At 36.7% G+C, this 17,470-nt stretch overlaps 1 protein-coding gene across 1 annotated transcript in view; it reads left to right on the top strand.

Annotated features, from left to right (window-relative positions):
• Window positions 1-606: 606 nt before the first annotated feature.
• The window catches only part of LOC306882120 (leucine-rich PPR motif-containing protein, mitochondrial-like), a 51,914-nt gene continuing 35,050 nt past the window's right edge, over window positions 607-17,470 (top strand). The window contains exons 1-14 of the mRNA XM_079436600.1: window positions 607-839; window positions 2,467-2,690; window positions 2,780-2,902; window positions 2,982-3,103; window positions 5,055-5,113; window positions 5,227-5,313; window positions 5,391-5,517; window positions 7,566-7,710; window positions 7,992-8,149; window positions 11,382-11,487; window positions 11,687-11,794; window positions 15,010-15,128; window positions 15,204-15,297; window positions 15,930-15,999. Coding sequence (XP_079292726.1) covers window positions 655-839; window positions 2,467-2,690; window positions 2,780-2,902; window positions 2,982-3,103; window positions 5,055-5,113; window positions 5,227-5,313; window positions 5,391-5,517; window positions 7,566-7,710; window positions 7,992-8,149; window positions 11,382-11,487; window positions 11,687-11,794; window positions 15,010-15,128; window positions 15,204-15,297; window positions 15,930-15,999 — 1,727 coding nt within the window. The 5' untranslated portion in view covers window positions 607-654. The remainder of the gene's footprint in view (window positions 840-2,466; window positions 2,691-2,779; window positions 2,903-2,981; window positions 3,104-5,054; window positions 5,114-5,226; window positions 5,314-5,390; window positions 5,518-7,565; window positions 7,711-7,991; window positions 8,150-11,381; window positions 11,488-11,686; window positions 11,795-15,009; window positions 15,129-15,203; window positions 15,298-15,929; window positions 16,000-17,470) is intronic.

Genomic DNA, 17,470 nt, shown 5'->3' with positions numbered 1-17,470 from the left:
AGTAAAAATTATACAATGAAGTAATAAAATGACTACTAAAACTGCAATAAAATTATATATAGAGCGATATAGAAAAATATAAAAAAAATGACAAAAGCATGTAACAAAATTACTGAAACTTAAAATAAAAAGAGAGGTTAATATATTAAAAAAATGCTAATTCAAACTATTAATACATACTATTACAGTATATAAATAATACTAAAATACCACTGTTCAACAGTTCCCTTGACATAACAAACTAATTTAATTAATTCGAATAATGAAATTAAATAATGAAATAAAAAGAGTAACATTTAAGTTTTATATTAAGCTAAAGTGTGCTAGAATATTTTCTGTATTTTGTTTATACAAAATGTTTGTTTATTTTGTTTGGTAGATTATTTCAAGCATATCTCTATAGTATTTATTTAGAAACATTCTTAATACCAATTGTTAATACTTGCTTATTTGCGTATAGCCTACCGCTGTATATTTTTGCGTACATTTTGTAACTTCCGTAACATTGTCAGAATTAACAAACGGAATGCATCTGAGCAATTTGAACAACAATGCACTTGAGGAAATTGAATCCCCCCCATGAATACATTGGTCTCGCCCATTGCTCTCTGGCCTGTCACGTGGTGCGGATGTCCTTCGCTTCTCTCTTACTGCATGCTAAACATGGCTGCGCTCTTAAGATCAGCCCGGCTCCTTAAATGTTCACCGGCTGCATTGCTTCAGGTCTTTGGAAACAGCAGACATGTACCGGCAGCTGGTCGTCTTTACAGCGGAGCGGTCGGGACTACACGTGCAGGGTTATGTGTCCAGACAGTCCCGGGACGCTTAAATGTATACAGGTATAACGCAGCATGACTCTGTGCCATGCGTGTGTAGATCATGCAGTTGTCACTCCTATAACAGTACTGTGCGGTTATAACACGTTGATCACGTGCTGTATGCAGGTCATTTAACCACATTTGAACGAACAGGCCTAAATCTAAATCATCAAATGGCGTTATATATGAGAGATGTGGCTTTCTTGTATTAGATCATAACACCCATGATGTGTGACCCATGACCATCACTGCAGAATATATGAATGTAACCATTACACCTTTTCTTTCAGATTCTTTGTAATGCTTATAACATTTTTCAGTCAGATTATTTTTCAATCTGCCTTTTTGGAAACAAAGTAGTAATATTAAAGCCTTAATTTAAATACATAATCATTAATCCATTAACTAAAAAGCCTATGATGAAAATAAATGTGTCCATATAATACAATAGTGTTTTGTTGTGTATAGATGTTTTAGGCTAATGCTAGTCTTTCAGTAAACTGTATGCTAAGATGTGCCAAAGGTCAACATGCCAAGGTCATTTTGAGCCGTCTCAAAATACTGCACATCATATTGGCCAACATTGAGTCTGTTACTTGCTTGTTGGTTACTCAATGTTTTCCTCATATTCTTCATATTCTATGTGGTGGTTAGTTCACAGCAGGGACAGAAATGTGCTTTTTCATTACGTGGTGATACTTGCCCCCCTTAAATTAATTCCCAGAGACATTTTTACTATTTACTTTAATTGTTTGTTTTTTTACTTATGTGTCATAATTTCAAATTCTTGTAATTAATCAATACATTTTACTATAGTAAAACACTGTAGGACTGTCTGTTACAAATCAAATGAAACCGTTTCAACAAAATTCATCTTTGCACTGCAGAGGAAACACAGAATCTGTGTTTGAAGTGGCTTTTATGTACATATAAATAGACTATTTTATGCAGCTCGGAGGTAACAATGTATTCACACTGTAATTACAGTAGTGTAAATAATAATATGAGATTGAGATTGTTTCAAAATAAAATGTTGAATATCGAAAAATGAAAACCGAGAAGTTGGAGGAAAGTCATTGAATCATTCATTCAAATTATTTGTTTAAAATCATTCAGGAACAAAGCAAGTGATGTGATAGTATCATAATTGTTTTAATAATGTACGAGATGAGGTGTGTTTTTGTTTGGTTGTGACTTGATAATGTCATCTTGCACATTATTACAACAATTATCATATTATCTTAGACGATACTGTAACACTTTGTTTTAAGGACCAGTTCTCACTATTAACTAGTTGCTTATTAGCATGCATATTACTAGCATATTGGCTGTTTATTAGTACTTATAAAGTATATATTAATGCCTTATTTTTTAATGCCATATTTTAGATCCCTTAGTCCAACCCCATATTAATAAGCAACAAATTAGGAGTTTGAGGCAAAAGTTGAAGTTAATAGTTATTTAATAGTGAGAGTTGGTCTCTAAAGTGTGACCAACAATATATATGCAATACCCATACTTATGCATTTGATTTTATAAATTTTTGTAAGCGAGGCCTGTTAATTTCGTAATTGGTTTTGTAGTGACCACCTTCATTTCTTGTAGTGCCATGCATGTGGATTGATTGTATACACTTATGTTTTGGCAGTTTGTCCTCATACAGATCGACCCTGCCCTGTGTGAGCTGTCGTCACTTTGGTGTTGTCCCGGAGCAGAGGGGGCTGGTGAAGGATGAGCCCAGTGTGGCGGTCCGCTCCAAGCAGGCTCAGCAGTTTGACTGGGCTCTGGCCAAACTAGACAGCTCAGTCCGAAGGACCGGCAGGGTCACCAAAACACTGCTGTTGCGTATCTTCCATGATATTTGCAGAACAGGTACTTGTCTGTTTATGGATCTTTTTTGCATCCATTTCCATAAATAAATTTCATGCATGTCATCTCATTTCTGAAATCACTTCCGATAGGATCTCCAAGTGGAAATCAAGCCCTGTTGTTGCTGAGAAGCTGTGGCTCTCTGCTTCCTGAGGTTCCCTTGGCTGAGCGCGTAGAGCTGTCACAACGGATCTGGGATAAGCTTCAAGAACTGGGTATGTGTAGAGACAATTGAACAGTTATTCATTGTACTTCTAAATCTGGTTTTAACTCTCATATTGTTGTTTGCTACAGGCGCCAGCTATGATGTGAGCCATTACAATGCCCTGCTTAAGACGTACCTCCAGAATGAGTTCAGATTTTCTCCAACCGACTTCCTTTATAAATTGGAAGCTGCTAATATTCAGCCGAACAGGGTGAGTCTAATTAAAGATGGGGTAAACAATATTTATTTTAACTAACCAGAAATGTTGGGAGGAAAAAATTAAATAAAATATATATATATTTGCGCATGTACAGGCCTGTGAAAAGGGTTTTGCCCCCTTCCTGTTTTTTAATTTTTTGCATATTTGTCACACTTAAAAGATTCAGATCATCAAACTAATTTTAATAATACACAAAGATAACCCGAGTAAATACAAAATGCAGTTTTGAAATAATGAATACATTTATTAAGGGAAAAAAGTTGTCCAAAGCTGCCTGGCCCTACGTGAAAAAGTAATTGCCCCCTAAATCTGATAACTGGTTGCAGCAGCAACAACTGCAATCAAGCGTTTGCGAAAACTGGCAATGACTCTTTCACATCGCTGTGGAGGAATTTTGGCCCACTCTTCTTTGCAGAATTGTTTTAATTCAGCCACATTGGAGGGTTTTCGAGCATGAATGGACTGTTTTAGGTCATGCCACAGCATCTCAATTGGATTTAATCAGGACTTTGATTTGGCCACTCCAAAACCTTAATTTTGTTTTTATTGAGCCATTCAGAGGTGGACTTGCTGGTGTGTTTGGGATCATTGTCCTGCTGCATAACCCAAGTGCCTTTGAGCTTGAGGTCACAAACTGATGGCCGGACATTCTCCTTCAGGATTTTCTGATAGAGTGCAGAATTCCTGGTTCCATCAATTATGGCAAGTCATCCAGGTCCAGAAGCTGCGAGGCAGCCCCAGACCATCACACTACCACCCCCATGTTTGACTGTTGGCATGATGTTCTTTTTTTAGAAATCCTGTGTTGGTTTTATGCCAGATGTAACGGGATACACACCTTCCAAAAAGTTCAACTTTTGTCTCATCAGTCCACAGAATATTTGCCCAAAAGCATTGGGGATAATATTTTTTGGCAAATGTGAGACGAGCCTTTGTGGGGTTTTTTTTGTTCAGCAGTGGCTTTTGCCTTGGAACTCTCCCATGGATGCCATTTTTGCCCAGTCTCTTTCTTATTGTTGAATCATGAACATTGACCTTAATTGAGGCAAGTGAAGCCTGCAGTTCTTTAGATGTTGTTCTGGGTTCTTTTATGACCTCCTGGATGTGTCGTCGTTGCGCTCTTGGAGTAATTTTGGTAGGCCAGCCACTCCTGGGAAATGTTCACCACTGTTCCAAGTTTTATCCATTTGTGGATAAAGGCTCTGACCATGGTTCCCTGGAGTACCAAAGCCTTAGAAATGGCGTTATAACCCTTTCCTCACTGATACATGTCAACTATTTTGTTTCTCATCTGTTCTTGAATTTCTTTAGATCGCAGCATGATGTGTTGCTCTTTAAGCATGCTTCACTTTGTCAGACAGGTTCTATTTAAGTGAATTCTTGAATCAGCAGGTCTGGCAGTAATCAGGCCTGGGTGTGGCTAATGAAATTTAACTCAGCTTTCTAAAATAATGTGGTTAATCACAGTTCTTTCATGATTTAACAGGAGAGGGCAATTCATTTTTCACATAGGGGCAGGTAGGTTTGGACAGCTTTTTTTCCCTTAATAAATGAAATCATCATTTAAAAACAAAATTTTGTATTTACTTGCATTATCTTTGTATTATATTAAAATTTGTGTGATGATCTGAATCTTTTAAATGTGACAAATATGCCAAAAAACAAAACAAGGAGGTAAAAAAAATTTTCACGGCACTGTATTTATATATATATGTATGTGTGTGTGTTGCTACATCGAAGCTTCAAGGACAGGAAAAAAATGCTGAAATTAAATGAAAAATTCACTACAAAAAATCTATTGATACGGCTTTAGACTGTAAGACTGATGCAAGGTGCAACAAACAATGTGCTATATAGATAATTGTCTTATCACTGATGATAGCTAAGGAATTTAATTGGAAACCATGTTTATTTACATTTATATTATATTGTGACTGGCTAGGTGACCTATCAGAGACTTATTACAGCCTATTGTGAAGTTGGCGACATTGAAGGTGCAAGGTGAGTTTTTAATTTTCTGCAAATTAGTTTACCCTTGTGGTGTCACTGGTGTGAATTATGTAAAATTCTATGTAATAAAAAATTGAATTAACTGTCTATTTCGCCACTTGCAGTACAATCCTGGGCTTTATGAAGAGCAAAGATCTGCCCATCACAGAAGCTGTGTTCAACTCGCTAGTGACCGGCCATGCCCGTGCAGGGTGAGTGGACAGTGCTGTTGATTTGGTGCTGCTTCTTTGTTTGGTCCCTTTATGTTGAGTGACTTGTGTTTGTACAGGGACATGGACAGTGCTGAAGGCATCCTATCAGTCATGAAAGGTGCAGGGATTGAGCCGGGCCCAGACACATACCTGTCTCTCCTCAACGTGTATGCTGAGAAAGGCAATATTGCCAAAATTAAACAGGTCTGTTATTGTGGGGGCTGAGATGGACACATAAGAAAATGCTGTGTATAATGTTTCATTTATATGTTTTTGAAAACAGCTTGCTGACCTCAGATTTTTTTAATGGTTGTGTATACATTTCATGTAGGGCTGTCGCGATTCGTTGATTTTAGTCCTTTTTTAAAAATCGTCGACTTCATTTTGCTCGTATCGATTAAAGCCGGGCTCACACTACAGGAGGTTTAAAATCCTAACCGATTATGAAATCTGGCTGCAGCACACACATAAGGAGAATCTTTGCAGATTTTCTTCCCTCAAATCTTAAAAATACGCACACTACAAAATTTCAATATCATGGCGCATCACACACTACAAGATATTATTAAGATTATCATGCCAGACGTGATCTCATGCAGCAACTTGTCAGCAATGTTTACATATGTTAGCTAGCTTGCTAGCAGCTTTCTGCACTCACCCGGTACATTCAAAAATATCCATAAAACACATTATTAGACTGTTTTCCAAGGCTGCATGATTTATTAAACCCATTTAAAAATCATAATTAAGCGTAATTGTGAATTCACAAAAGCTGTGATTTAATTAAATAATTATATGCAGGTTGCAATTCTAACACAGTATAGGTCTATATGCGCTTTAACTATTTCCAAGTAACTTACGTGCGTCTCACAGCGGCTCCGTTCACAGTAGCTCCACAGAAACTGTTATCATTTACATGTGGAGCGTCTCAAACTCATCTCTGCATGTTGTTGTGAGTTTGTGTTTATTATAACGTTCATCTGGGAACGCAGCGTGCGCCGTTTCATCAGGTTTGTAAGGTAAATCATTTATAAACCTACACAAACACAGGAGAATACATCGCGATTTCAAAATAAAAGCTCGACCCCTCACTCTGAGTTTACACGGTTTGATGTCCACATATTCATTTAATTACAGTGACTGTAGCATTTCTGTCCTAAAGAAAGGGCCAAATATTAAAGATTAAGTGTACGTTTGAATTAAATGGTGCTTGGTCAATATTAAACAGTAATGTGTAAAAACAATCATCAGGCCGTCGGCGCCTCCTGCAGGCCTTTGTTGTTATGCGTAATCTACATTATTTCTATTGTTTATAATACAATGTATTTTAACAGTTTTGTTCAATAAAACCATATGATTTCTTGCTTTTGATACTTTATTTGAACTAATTATTATTGCCTCATTGCTATTATATATGTATTTTAAGTAATTTTATAGGCTATTGTTCACTTGCATCTATTTTTATTACCACAAAAAAAAATAATAATAATAATTATAGGGCCCTATGAAATCCGTTTTATTCCCAAATTCAGTTTTTTTCCATTTTCATTTTTCTATACTATGTTTTAATGGCTAAATTAAATTGTATTAATCAAAAGTCTAATTAATTGAGTTTTACAGTTTTATCTGTACCAAATTCTGTTTTCTATTATTTTCTGGATTCCATTTTAATGGTTCCATTAAATTTTAATAATCAAAAGCATCTCCAATTAATTGATTAAAAAAAATTTGTTTTTTTTTTTATTTCTTTTTTTTTTTTCAGAAATACTGCACATTTATATTTTTCTCCTAAATAAATTCTGGTAAATAATATTTCTGGTAAATACTCCTTTTAAAAAGTTTTTTTTTAATTATAATTTTATTATTAGTAGACTAGAACGCGTGGATATGTTATCATTCTTACACTATAATACTGAACTTTGATTTCAGTGATTTGGACTATGAGATGGACACTTGCTTCTAGCACTCTGTTGCACTTTACTTTTGCTTTAAAAAAAGGATTTAATAGAAATTTGGATTTCATTTGGTTTAATAAAATATTCTTAAGTAAAATTGTAGATTTTTGGTGGGAAATTAATCGTTTAGATTAATCGATAGATTAATGGAAATAAAAATAGTCGTTAGTGGCAGCCCTAATATCTTTATTTTTAAGAACCGTAGCACAATCAAAAGTTAAACTGCAATAATTGATATTCTTGTTTATTTGTATTTGTTTTTAGGTAATAATATATATCATATTTTGTCTCCTCTAGACTTTAGAGACTGTGGAGAATGCAGATATCCTTCTGATGGACAGAGATTTGATGCAGGTGGTTTTCAGTCTGACTAAGGCCGGCCATCAGCAGTATGTGCCTGAGATTGTGGAGCGCATGCGTCACGAGAGGGGATATGTGCCAGGTGTGTCTGCTGACAGCAGTGTCGTCAAGTAAGACGAAGGAATATGGGACCATTAGCTTTGAATTTTGCCCTAAGTGCTTACCGTAGTGGTCCATACTTAGCTATAATGATCCCACATGTATTCAATTTTAAGTGTTTTAAATATTAACCCAGTCCAATTATAGAAATGGGATACATACAATATTGGTGCAGTGAGAAGTTATGGGATTTTGGGAAAGTTATCAATAATTGATCGTTTTTTATTTTGATACTGACCCATCCATTTGTTTCTATTTCCTCAGACGCTATGAACCTCTGCTTGAGTCTGATTACCCATGGACATGAAGAGACTGCGTTTTCTGTGCTGAGGAGCTTCACCGGCCTGCTGGTAGAGTCACAGACCAGTGACTCTCCAGACATAGGAAACTTCTTTCTTCGCCACTGCGTCAATATGGACAAGGTAAAGGGAACCAACCTAAACATTTCTACAAGTGCATATGAAGAGTTTATTTGCAAAAACAGATAACTCAGATCATTTATTTTATTATGTTATCATGTTTTTGTGTTTTGTGTTAGTTAGCTGTTTTTTGTTTAGTTTTTTTTAACCCAGTCAAAATAACCCAACTGCAGTTCGATTGAGATTAATTGGAATATACAAGGAAAAAACATGTTTTCTGAGAATTGTTAAAAATGCATTTAGCTGTTTTTGCAAATGAACTCTTCATATTAAGTGTACATGTATGTTAAAGGAGTAGTTCACCTCAAAATTAACATTTTGTCATTTACTTACCCTTATGTCGGTCCAAACCTGTTTCAGCTTCTTTCTTACAACAGTTGTTGGCCACCATCAACTGTTTGATTACCGGCAGGGCTTGACTTAACTTGTTTTGCTCACTGGCCACTGTGGCTAGTGGTTTTCCAAATTTACTAGCCACTCAGCATTTTCGCTGGCCACAATTTTGTTGTTGGGAAATCATGTTTTATAGGCTATGACTTAATACTGCATACAAAAATGTATTTTAAATGATTTCCTGGTCATCTTTGACCTATTTAAAGGGAATTTTCCCTAACCATATTAAATGCATACATCTTTCATTTTATTAATAATTTCACTTAATATAATAAGATAATATAGGGCTGTTACCAATCATATGAAATCAGTAGGCTATCTACAAAATCAATCTTTCCACTGCAGAAAGAACAGAAGTGACTGGAGCGGCATTCAGATGCATTTACACAGACGGTTCAATGTAGCTGAAATATAGCACAAATGCATTTACACTGTATGCAATTATAACAGCATAAAAAATGTTGTGAGCTCACTGTTTTAAAATATATCATTTGTAAGTCACTTAAAAGCGTCTGCTAAATAACTAAATGTAAATGTAAAACATTTTTAATATACAAATATGAAATGTTGGAAAAAATGCAAAGATAGGCTACTATTAAAGTAACCCGCCAGTAGGTTGCAGCAAGTGACTATCCTAATGAGTCATTGAAGCATGCCTTTAAATGATTCGTTCAGACAGCTGATTCTAGGTCCCATATTGTACACCTTTCTGGAGTTTTATTTTAGGTTTTGATGTCCTTAAGAATATATATTTGCAGTATAAGTACCAAAAACCATCTCAATATATTTTTACAGCTCTGGTAAAAACAGGTCGATTTGGCCTGTCTAATTAATATTCATGAGCCTCTCTTCTGATTGGCCTGTTGTTTTCTGAGTGATGCACGGCTAGGCCAACCACAGGTAACTAGGGTCATGTAGGGCCGACGTCACAATTACGTCACAGCGCTAGCTGGAGGCAAAACAAACCAGCGCAGATTCAGCTTCATAAGGAGCTTAAAATATAATCTTTTTGTGATGTTGGGTGCCAGAATCGATGTAATACAGCCTCAAATTAGAAATTTGATCGCATACCTGCTGCCACTGCCAGACAAAAAAACGACTACACTACAGCTGTGGTTAAACGCAATAAAATGAGCGGACTGGACGGAAACCATCGTCAAAAATGCTCGCGTTTGCAGCACACACTTCTTATCAGAAAAGGTTCAATAAAGTATTGTCTTTTGTTGTTATGGGCACGTCTGAAGATTTCTTGCATCTCAAGACTGTCGTGTATGAAATAATGTCTGTGTGCATGTGTGTAAAACAACAAACTGACGATTTACATATAATCATTTGTAATTGTATATACATTATTGTGATTAATTGTGGCTGGAATGATAATGTACCTGTAAAAATAGTTGCCTGCTGAAATTAAAATGTATTTACATCTTCATCATGACTAGATAGACACGGTGAGTTTGTCTTTACTATACATGTCCACTCATGGTAACAATCCTGTCAGATCATTCTTTGAGTGAAGAGTGTAACGTTACAGGTCGGCCGATCTGGTTTTGTCCATTAAAGTTAACCTTTTCGACATGTTTCCATGTTGTTGTTGCTCAATAATGGCTTGGACGCGATGCTGTCTGGGGGTTTGGCAAAAGGACGGTGGGTGGTGCTCGGGATGGTGACTGAGTAGATCGGACGTCACATATACGGAAGTCACAAGGGATCGTGAAAAAACTACTTCATGCAGGCTGTGTGCACTTTACTGTGGACTGACTGATTTGAAACTTGTATGGTAGTTACATAGCCCTTAGACCTCAGTTATCATGAAAAAAGCCAGGAAATTTCAGTTTTGACAATATGGGACCTTTAAATGATTCGTTCAGACAGCTGATTCATTTAAGAATGAAGTAAGTGCCTGTCCTTATGAATGAAATACTGAATCATTGACTCAAATTATTAAAAATTAAAAAACGTCCAAAAGTCATTCATTAACAAAACACCACTGTGTGTTGCTCAGAGATGCTCGACTGTTCTGCTGTGATCTTTGTTTGGAACTATCATCATTTACCAAAAGGAGCAAAAACAGTCAACGTTGACAATATATCCTTTCAATAAATTAAAATTCAAATACTGAACTAAAATGTATATTAAATACTAGTTTTAACTCTTGTATAAAATGTTACATTTGCAATCATGGTTTTCAGGGAAAACTTCACTCTCTTGGTCGTGTCATGTTGCTTAACTAGGCTGTATGTTATAAATATAAAAACTAAGTAACATTTTTATGATTCTTCTGTGTGCAGTTGCGTTCATTTGTTTTGATTTCTCCGTGAGATTCTCTCTCACAGGCTGCGTGAGGTTCAACTGGCGCGACCTTGTTGTTACTGATTATGCATTATCATTCGCCACTTATACCGAATGTAATAAAATCAGAACCATTCTCGCCGAAATTTTGGTGCAATTAGATGTTTTAATCAGATTAGTTGTCCGGTCGGGCAAGTAAAATTATCTTCTTTCACTTGTCCCTTCAAAAAATCTACTTGTCCTGGACAAGCATTAATGTCGAGCTCTGTTACTTTATATTAAATTCAACCCGCCAAAGTGGCTAGTGGGAGTGACTGTGTTACATTTGGCGGGTTGGCGGTTGTTAATGTCAAGCCCTGATTACCAGCATTCCTCAAAATATCTTCTTTCATGTTCAACATAAGAAAGAAACTTCTACAGGGTTGGAAGGAAATGAGGGTGAGTAAATGATGACAACATTTTTCTTTTGGGGTGAACTATTCCTTTAAGTTGTTCTGAGACGGCGTAATGTTATTGATGCTGTGTTAATTTGTATGTTTGTGCCTTACAGTCTGTGGAAAACATAGTTGGGTTTAGCAAAGATCTAAAAGATTCAGGTCTGCACTCATCACCACTGCAGTTCACCCTTCAGTGCGCTCTGGAAGCTAAAAATACCAGTAAGTGCAATGAAGATATTAACCTAATAAGAAAGTTAAGGCGTTTGAAATGTTAAAACATTAATACTCAGGAGGATTATTATAACAGGATTAAAACGATCCTGTGTTAAACATTTCTGGGCCCAGTTCTTTCTCTTTATTTTTAGTTTATCTGATAATCTCACAACTCGATTTGTGAAATATGCTTCATCGTTTTAAGGTATGTCTGTTGAGCTCATGAGAAGGATGAAGGAGGAGGGCTTGCCTCTCAGACCTCACTACTTCTGGCCCCTATTCACTCATTACCAGAAAGACAAGAACATTTCCGGTGAGTCCTGAGCTTCCAGTCTTATTCTTAAACACTCCTCTGTACAGTCATTATTGTGCATGTTGCAACCACTTACTTTCATAATATGATTTATTTCCTACATGGAAGAATTGTCCAGGATTTGGAATTATCCATCTGGAATGAATTGGATTGTGAAAAGCTAGAGTAGGCTATTTATTTATTTAGCTGTGAAATAGGAAAAATTGACTCTCTCTTTGACACCTAGACGATGAATATAAATGTTTTCATCCATAATTCTTTCAGTTTATCTGTTCCAGACTTACAAATAAATGTTATGACAAAAGAGCATGTCCTGATTATTCCTGCTGGAACTGCAACAGCGAGTATAAAAACATTTCATTTTTAACCAATAACCTTCATGAAACATGCAGGATCACTCTCACCTTTCTGTTCCTGTACAGTTTTTTTTTTTTTTTTTTTTTTTTGCTCAGTGTTGAAGTCTGCACTACGTGAAGGTTACATGACAGAATTTGTAGTGACTGGGTCTCATGTAAATGTGAGCGCTCTGAGGGAATTCACTTTCAATTACGTGCGCCGCTGTGCACGGCCATGAAATATTTAGCACCATGTCACATTCTGTCCACAGGTGTCACCAGCGGGCAGATGCCCATCCCCCTTTCCACCCACCGGTTTTCTGTCCACCCGTTCACAAGTGCGGAGAGGGGGAAAAGTCTGCATTTTGATGAGGTGTGGATTTGGGCAAGCGAGTTTGAAAAAGCATATGCTAGCTTTGTCTCCGCAGCCACGAGCGAGCAGTGCTTGTCAGATTCAAGAAGTAGTGCAGCTCATTGCTTGTGACATGGTGCAAGAAGAATGCCTTAGTCCCTCACATAGCACTCACAACAGGCTTTTACATCTGCATCTTAAAAATCCGCTTTTTGTCATCCACTTGCATTAGATGCTGGGTTCTTTTAAATCTCAATAACTTTAGGGCTTCCATCAACTTTAATATCCTTCTGAGGGGGATCATCTCAAGGACTAGAGGTGGGAAGTGATCTTGCCATTTAGTTCCTCTCTGTTTCTTCATATTATATTGTTTCTGGAGCTTACTTGAACTGGCACATTTTTCTTTCTGGATTACATAAAACAGGAAGACTCAATCTGGAATGGCTTTGCTTTGCTCTTACAAATTCTGTTGTCAGATAATGTATAGTAATAGCACTACAGTTGTGCTAATGTTTGTCTTCTGACCATACAATTTCAAATGACTGTTTTGTAATTGAATATATTTTAAAACATCATTTATACCTGTGACGTAAAGCTGAATTTTATCAGCATTACTTAAGTCACGTGGTCATTCAGAAATCATTCTTGGTGCTCAAGAAACTTCTTGTTATTATCAATGTTAAAAATAATTGTACTGCTTAATATTTTATAGAAACCTTTTTTGGAGAATTATTTTAAGAATATAAAGTATTTTTATTTGAAATAGAAATCTACATTATAAATGTCCTCATTGTGACTTGATCAATTTAATTTCTTGCTGAGAATTTTTTGAACATTTTATGTATATGTGCTTTCCTGTTTCAACAGACTTCCAGTTTTGGTTCTAGCAAGATATACTTTTGGCTTTTAAAAATGTTAAAATCCATTTCATTTCAAAACTGAGCTTGAAGATACAGCTACTGTTGACAGTTTGAACTCTGACCTCTTCCTTTTAGTGCTCCTCTAGTAAGAGAGACCGCAGTCTTGGTTACTTCCCGTACTTACAGTTCAGTCATCAAAGCTGGTGATGTAGCAAACAGAAACTTGGAGGTCGCCAGAGAATTAATTCAACCGGATTTGTTCCATAAAAGCCCTCTCACCTACTTTCTGAATTGAGAGAAGTCTTGAATCGGCTGGTGATGTGACTGGATATCCATTTTCTATCCCCATTCACATGCTACCTATTGGCCAGCGCTGTCTGGGCCAACTTTTATGGCTGACAAATGGATCAATGGATTATTTAACAGCAAAACGGGTGTGCTTCTCTCATAAAAATGAAAGAATGAATAGACAGACGGCTCTCAGGCTCCATTGAGAAGAGAGTGTCTGGATGACTGTTTACGTTTGCTTGAAAGCAAAGAGCTACTGAGTTGCAAGAAAGGATGAATGAAGAAAGATGCACAGCACAGATAAGATGGGGTGGATGGATGGACAGAGCCTCCAGGTGCTGTACCTGGCTAATGCTCTCACACACCGGTTGCTGTCCACTCCTGGTGCCAGATGCAGGTTTTAATGGCAGATAAAAGCAGCTCTTATCTTTTATTCAGGTGTGTAGGTGTCCCCTGAGCATTGCGATACAGAGTGCTAAGGACCAAGGTGAAGAGTAAACAGAACACAAATCGCTAGTTCACGTGCTCCCACACACAAATGTTTGCTTGAGTAGGTCGAGAGACTGTTCCATATGCATGTGGTGCTTTAGGCAGGAGTGAAGGGCCCTGCTGGAGTGCCGGGTACAGGCCTGAATCCTCTGCCTGAAGGAGGTGTTCCTCCAGGCCATGCCACTGGAAGACTGATGTGATAATTAATAATAATAATTCTAATTATCCGAGCATTTTATTTCATTTGTTTATTAATGCTTTCAATTTAAGACCTGGTTCAGTGAATTGTAAACAGCCTTGGGCTTTAAATCATGTTGCTGGTTTAAAAAAAATCCCAGAATCAGTGCATCATTAGTCTTAGAACTTATGAAAAGATGTTTTTGCTTATTTCTTTCCCGCATAATAGGGAAGAATATAATTTTTCTAAATCATGGTTTAAATATGTAATGCTGAGTCATTGCTTTGGTGGACTGAATGAGCAGGTGCGATGGTGGGATGTGATATACTGTTTTTTTTTTTTTGTATCTGTATTTTCCAACCTATGATGTAAGGCCCACATTAATTGCATAAATTCAAGGAAAAAAAAGCTGAATTTGCTGTATTTGGGACAAAACATGCTCAAATCTTCACAAATTTATACCGAGAATCATTCAGAAAACTGTTGTAGAGAAGCTTTACAGGTAAAAAGCAGGTTTCCCCTTTTTTGTACTTTATCACGTGTATTACAAGACATAGTTTCCTATTTGTCACTTAAAATTTTATGAGAACTTGGCTCTATTTTGCTTCATAGACTTCCATCTTTGAACTTTGGTGCAGACACAACTTTTGTATGTCATGAATTACATTTTAAGGTGCACATGTTTGAATAAATCGCTTTTTGTTTCCTTTCAGGTGCTATGCAAGCACTAAGGGCCATGCAAGAACTGGGCGTCTCGTCGGACGTTGAGACTTTTAGTATCTATATCCTGCCGACTTTCCCATCAGTGGACAGTGCCCGCACTTCTCTGAAGGTAATTGTACTAGATATATGTGTGGCTTGTTGGTTTATGTAACCGTCTGAAACACTCTTGGGTTGATAATTGCAGGAGGCAGGTATTGACGTGGACGCCAATATGTTGATTGCGGCAGAATTACGAACGGAAGCGTCACGTGGAAACCTTGCAGGGCTGTTCTCTCTGAGTAAGCATTAGCTTTCATGAAAATTGACCTCTTTTCCTTTCTTTCAACCACTCTCTGCCGGTATATCTCATGTTTGTATATCATGTACACTCAAAGATTTTTTTTAGATGTACCCTCCCTATATGATAGTACTCATCACTTGGAGACTAATTACCATCCATCAGTACTTCACATACATAGCCACTCAAACATGCACTCTACCAAGCAGCTACATGCCCATTAGGTCATTTAAGTGATTGGAAAGTGAAAAAAGTATATACATATACCCTGCGTATATATACTCTGTGTGTGTGCAAAATGAAGCAATGGAGTGAAGCTCCTTATCTGACCAAGATGAATGGGGACAGATGCTGTTCAATTATGGATGGTACCTTTTCCCCTTCATAGTTTTGCCACGTGCTGTCTTTTTTTATTTTTTAGACTTAATTCCTATTGGTTTAATTTGAATTCAAAAGGAGTTTTAGTACTGGAATTAAAAAAAATTAATCCAGAAAGTTTGCCAGAAGGTCTAAATCCATAATAAGCCAACATGCAGCTCACTAAGAAAATGAGCTTTAGTTACGATGTTAACAAGGTTAAATGGTTGAAATGTTTCTGTTGTCATGACATACATCACTTTCACACTCTTGCAGTGTCTTCACCTGCTCTTCCAAACATTGACCTCAGTACTTTCAGAGCCAGTCTGATCTCTGGATTCAGAGGGTAAGTAACGAAACAAACTCTCTCTGTGTGTGTGTGTGTGTGTGTGTGTGTGTGTTTGTGTGTAAGCTAGTAGAATTTTCTGCCTTTTGGCTAGACAGCCACTCACTCATCACCTCATGCATATGGACGCAGTCATCTCTAGCCCAATTACAGCATGGGAGGAATGCAAATAAGAGTTTGTCCTCTTTTGTTGCTTTGCTTCTGATGCATCTCTGTCCGATGCTGAAAGACTACTAACTATCCCGACTGCCGCTGATGGTGAGATGCAAATACTCACATGGGCATTTTAGCCATCAGCATGGCTGTCAGTGTTTATTTTTTTTGCCTAATTCCCCCTAGAAGGATCACCTTATTCCTCACACATACTCATAAACCTGTCGTGGTATTTTATTTATCACATAATTTTCTTATGGTATCACTTAGTGCACTCACTCAGCTTAGATCTAAAATCAATCCAATCATGCACAATAGTTAAGGACCAGCTCTGTTTTTAACTCTGATTTGAGCGCAGGGGCCGTAGGGCAGCAGATGCTGCTGTCCTCTGTTTTTAGCAAAGCATTTAGATGTGAAAGCGGAGCAGGGAGGTTGCCGGCAGCGATGGATGTCAGGTTTGTAATTGGGGTTGTCAGAAGGGTAGAGGGGGTTGTCAGGGCCCTGTCTCCTTAGCGACCTGCTCTTGTAATAATCAAGGTCAGGAGATAATTTAATCATTAAACAATGCTGAATCTTTTTTCCTTCCTCATCTCCCTGCTGTCCGCTGTCAACACTCCCTACCACTACTGCATCTTGATTTCCCAGCATGTTGTCGGACTGTATATGAATGTGTATTTATGTGACCACTGAGGCTCTAGAAAGCTTTTTTTTTTTTTTTTTTTTTTAAACACATACTATAAATATATCATAATGATATTATATGATGATTATATGATGACAATATTATCACTCAGCAAGTTTTTTTTTTTTTTTTTTTTTAATTTACATTTTTATTCAGCAAGGATGTATTAAATTGATAAAGTGACAGTAAAGAGATTTGTTACAAAATATTTATATTTTAAGTAAATGTTGTTCTTTTGAAGTTTATACATCTCTACATCAAAGAATCCTGTAGAAAATGTATTCTAGTTTCGGAAATTTGCAGCAGTTCTGTTTTTAATATTGATAATAAGAAATGTTTCTTATTCACCAAATCAGCATATTAAAATGATTTCTGAAGGATCACGTGACACTGAAGACTGGAGTAATGCTGCTGAAAATTCAGCTGTGTTATCGCAGGAATAAATGATATAAAGTTAATTTCAATTCACATTTATTTAGATAGCACTTTTCACAATACATATAGTTTCAAAGCAAACAAAATATGAAATGTTATTTTAAAATGTAATAATTCACAATGCTTTAGTTTTTACTGTATTTTTGATCAAATAAATGCAGCCATGGTGAGCATAATAAAACTCCTTATATAGTTATCATG

The sequence above is a fragment of the Barbus barbus genome (assembly GCF_936440315.1).
Source record: "Barbus barbus genome assembly, chromosome: 16".
NCBI lineage: Eukaryota > Metazoa > Chordata > Actinopteri > Cypriniformes > Cyprinidae > Barbus > Barbus barbus.
The sequence above is the reverse complement of the archived record's forward strand: the minus strand, read 5'-3'. Positions and strand labels throughout refer to the sequence as shown.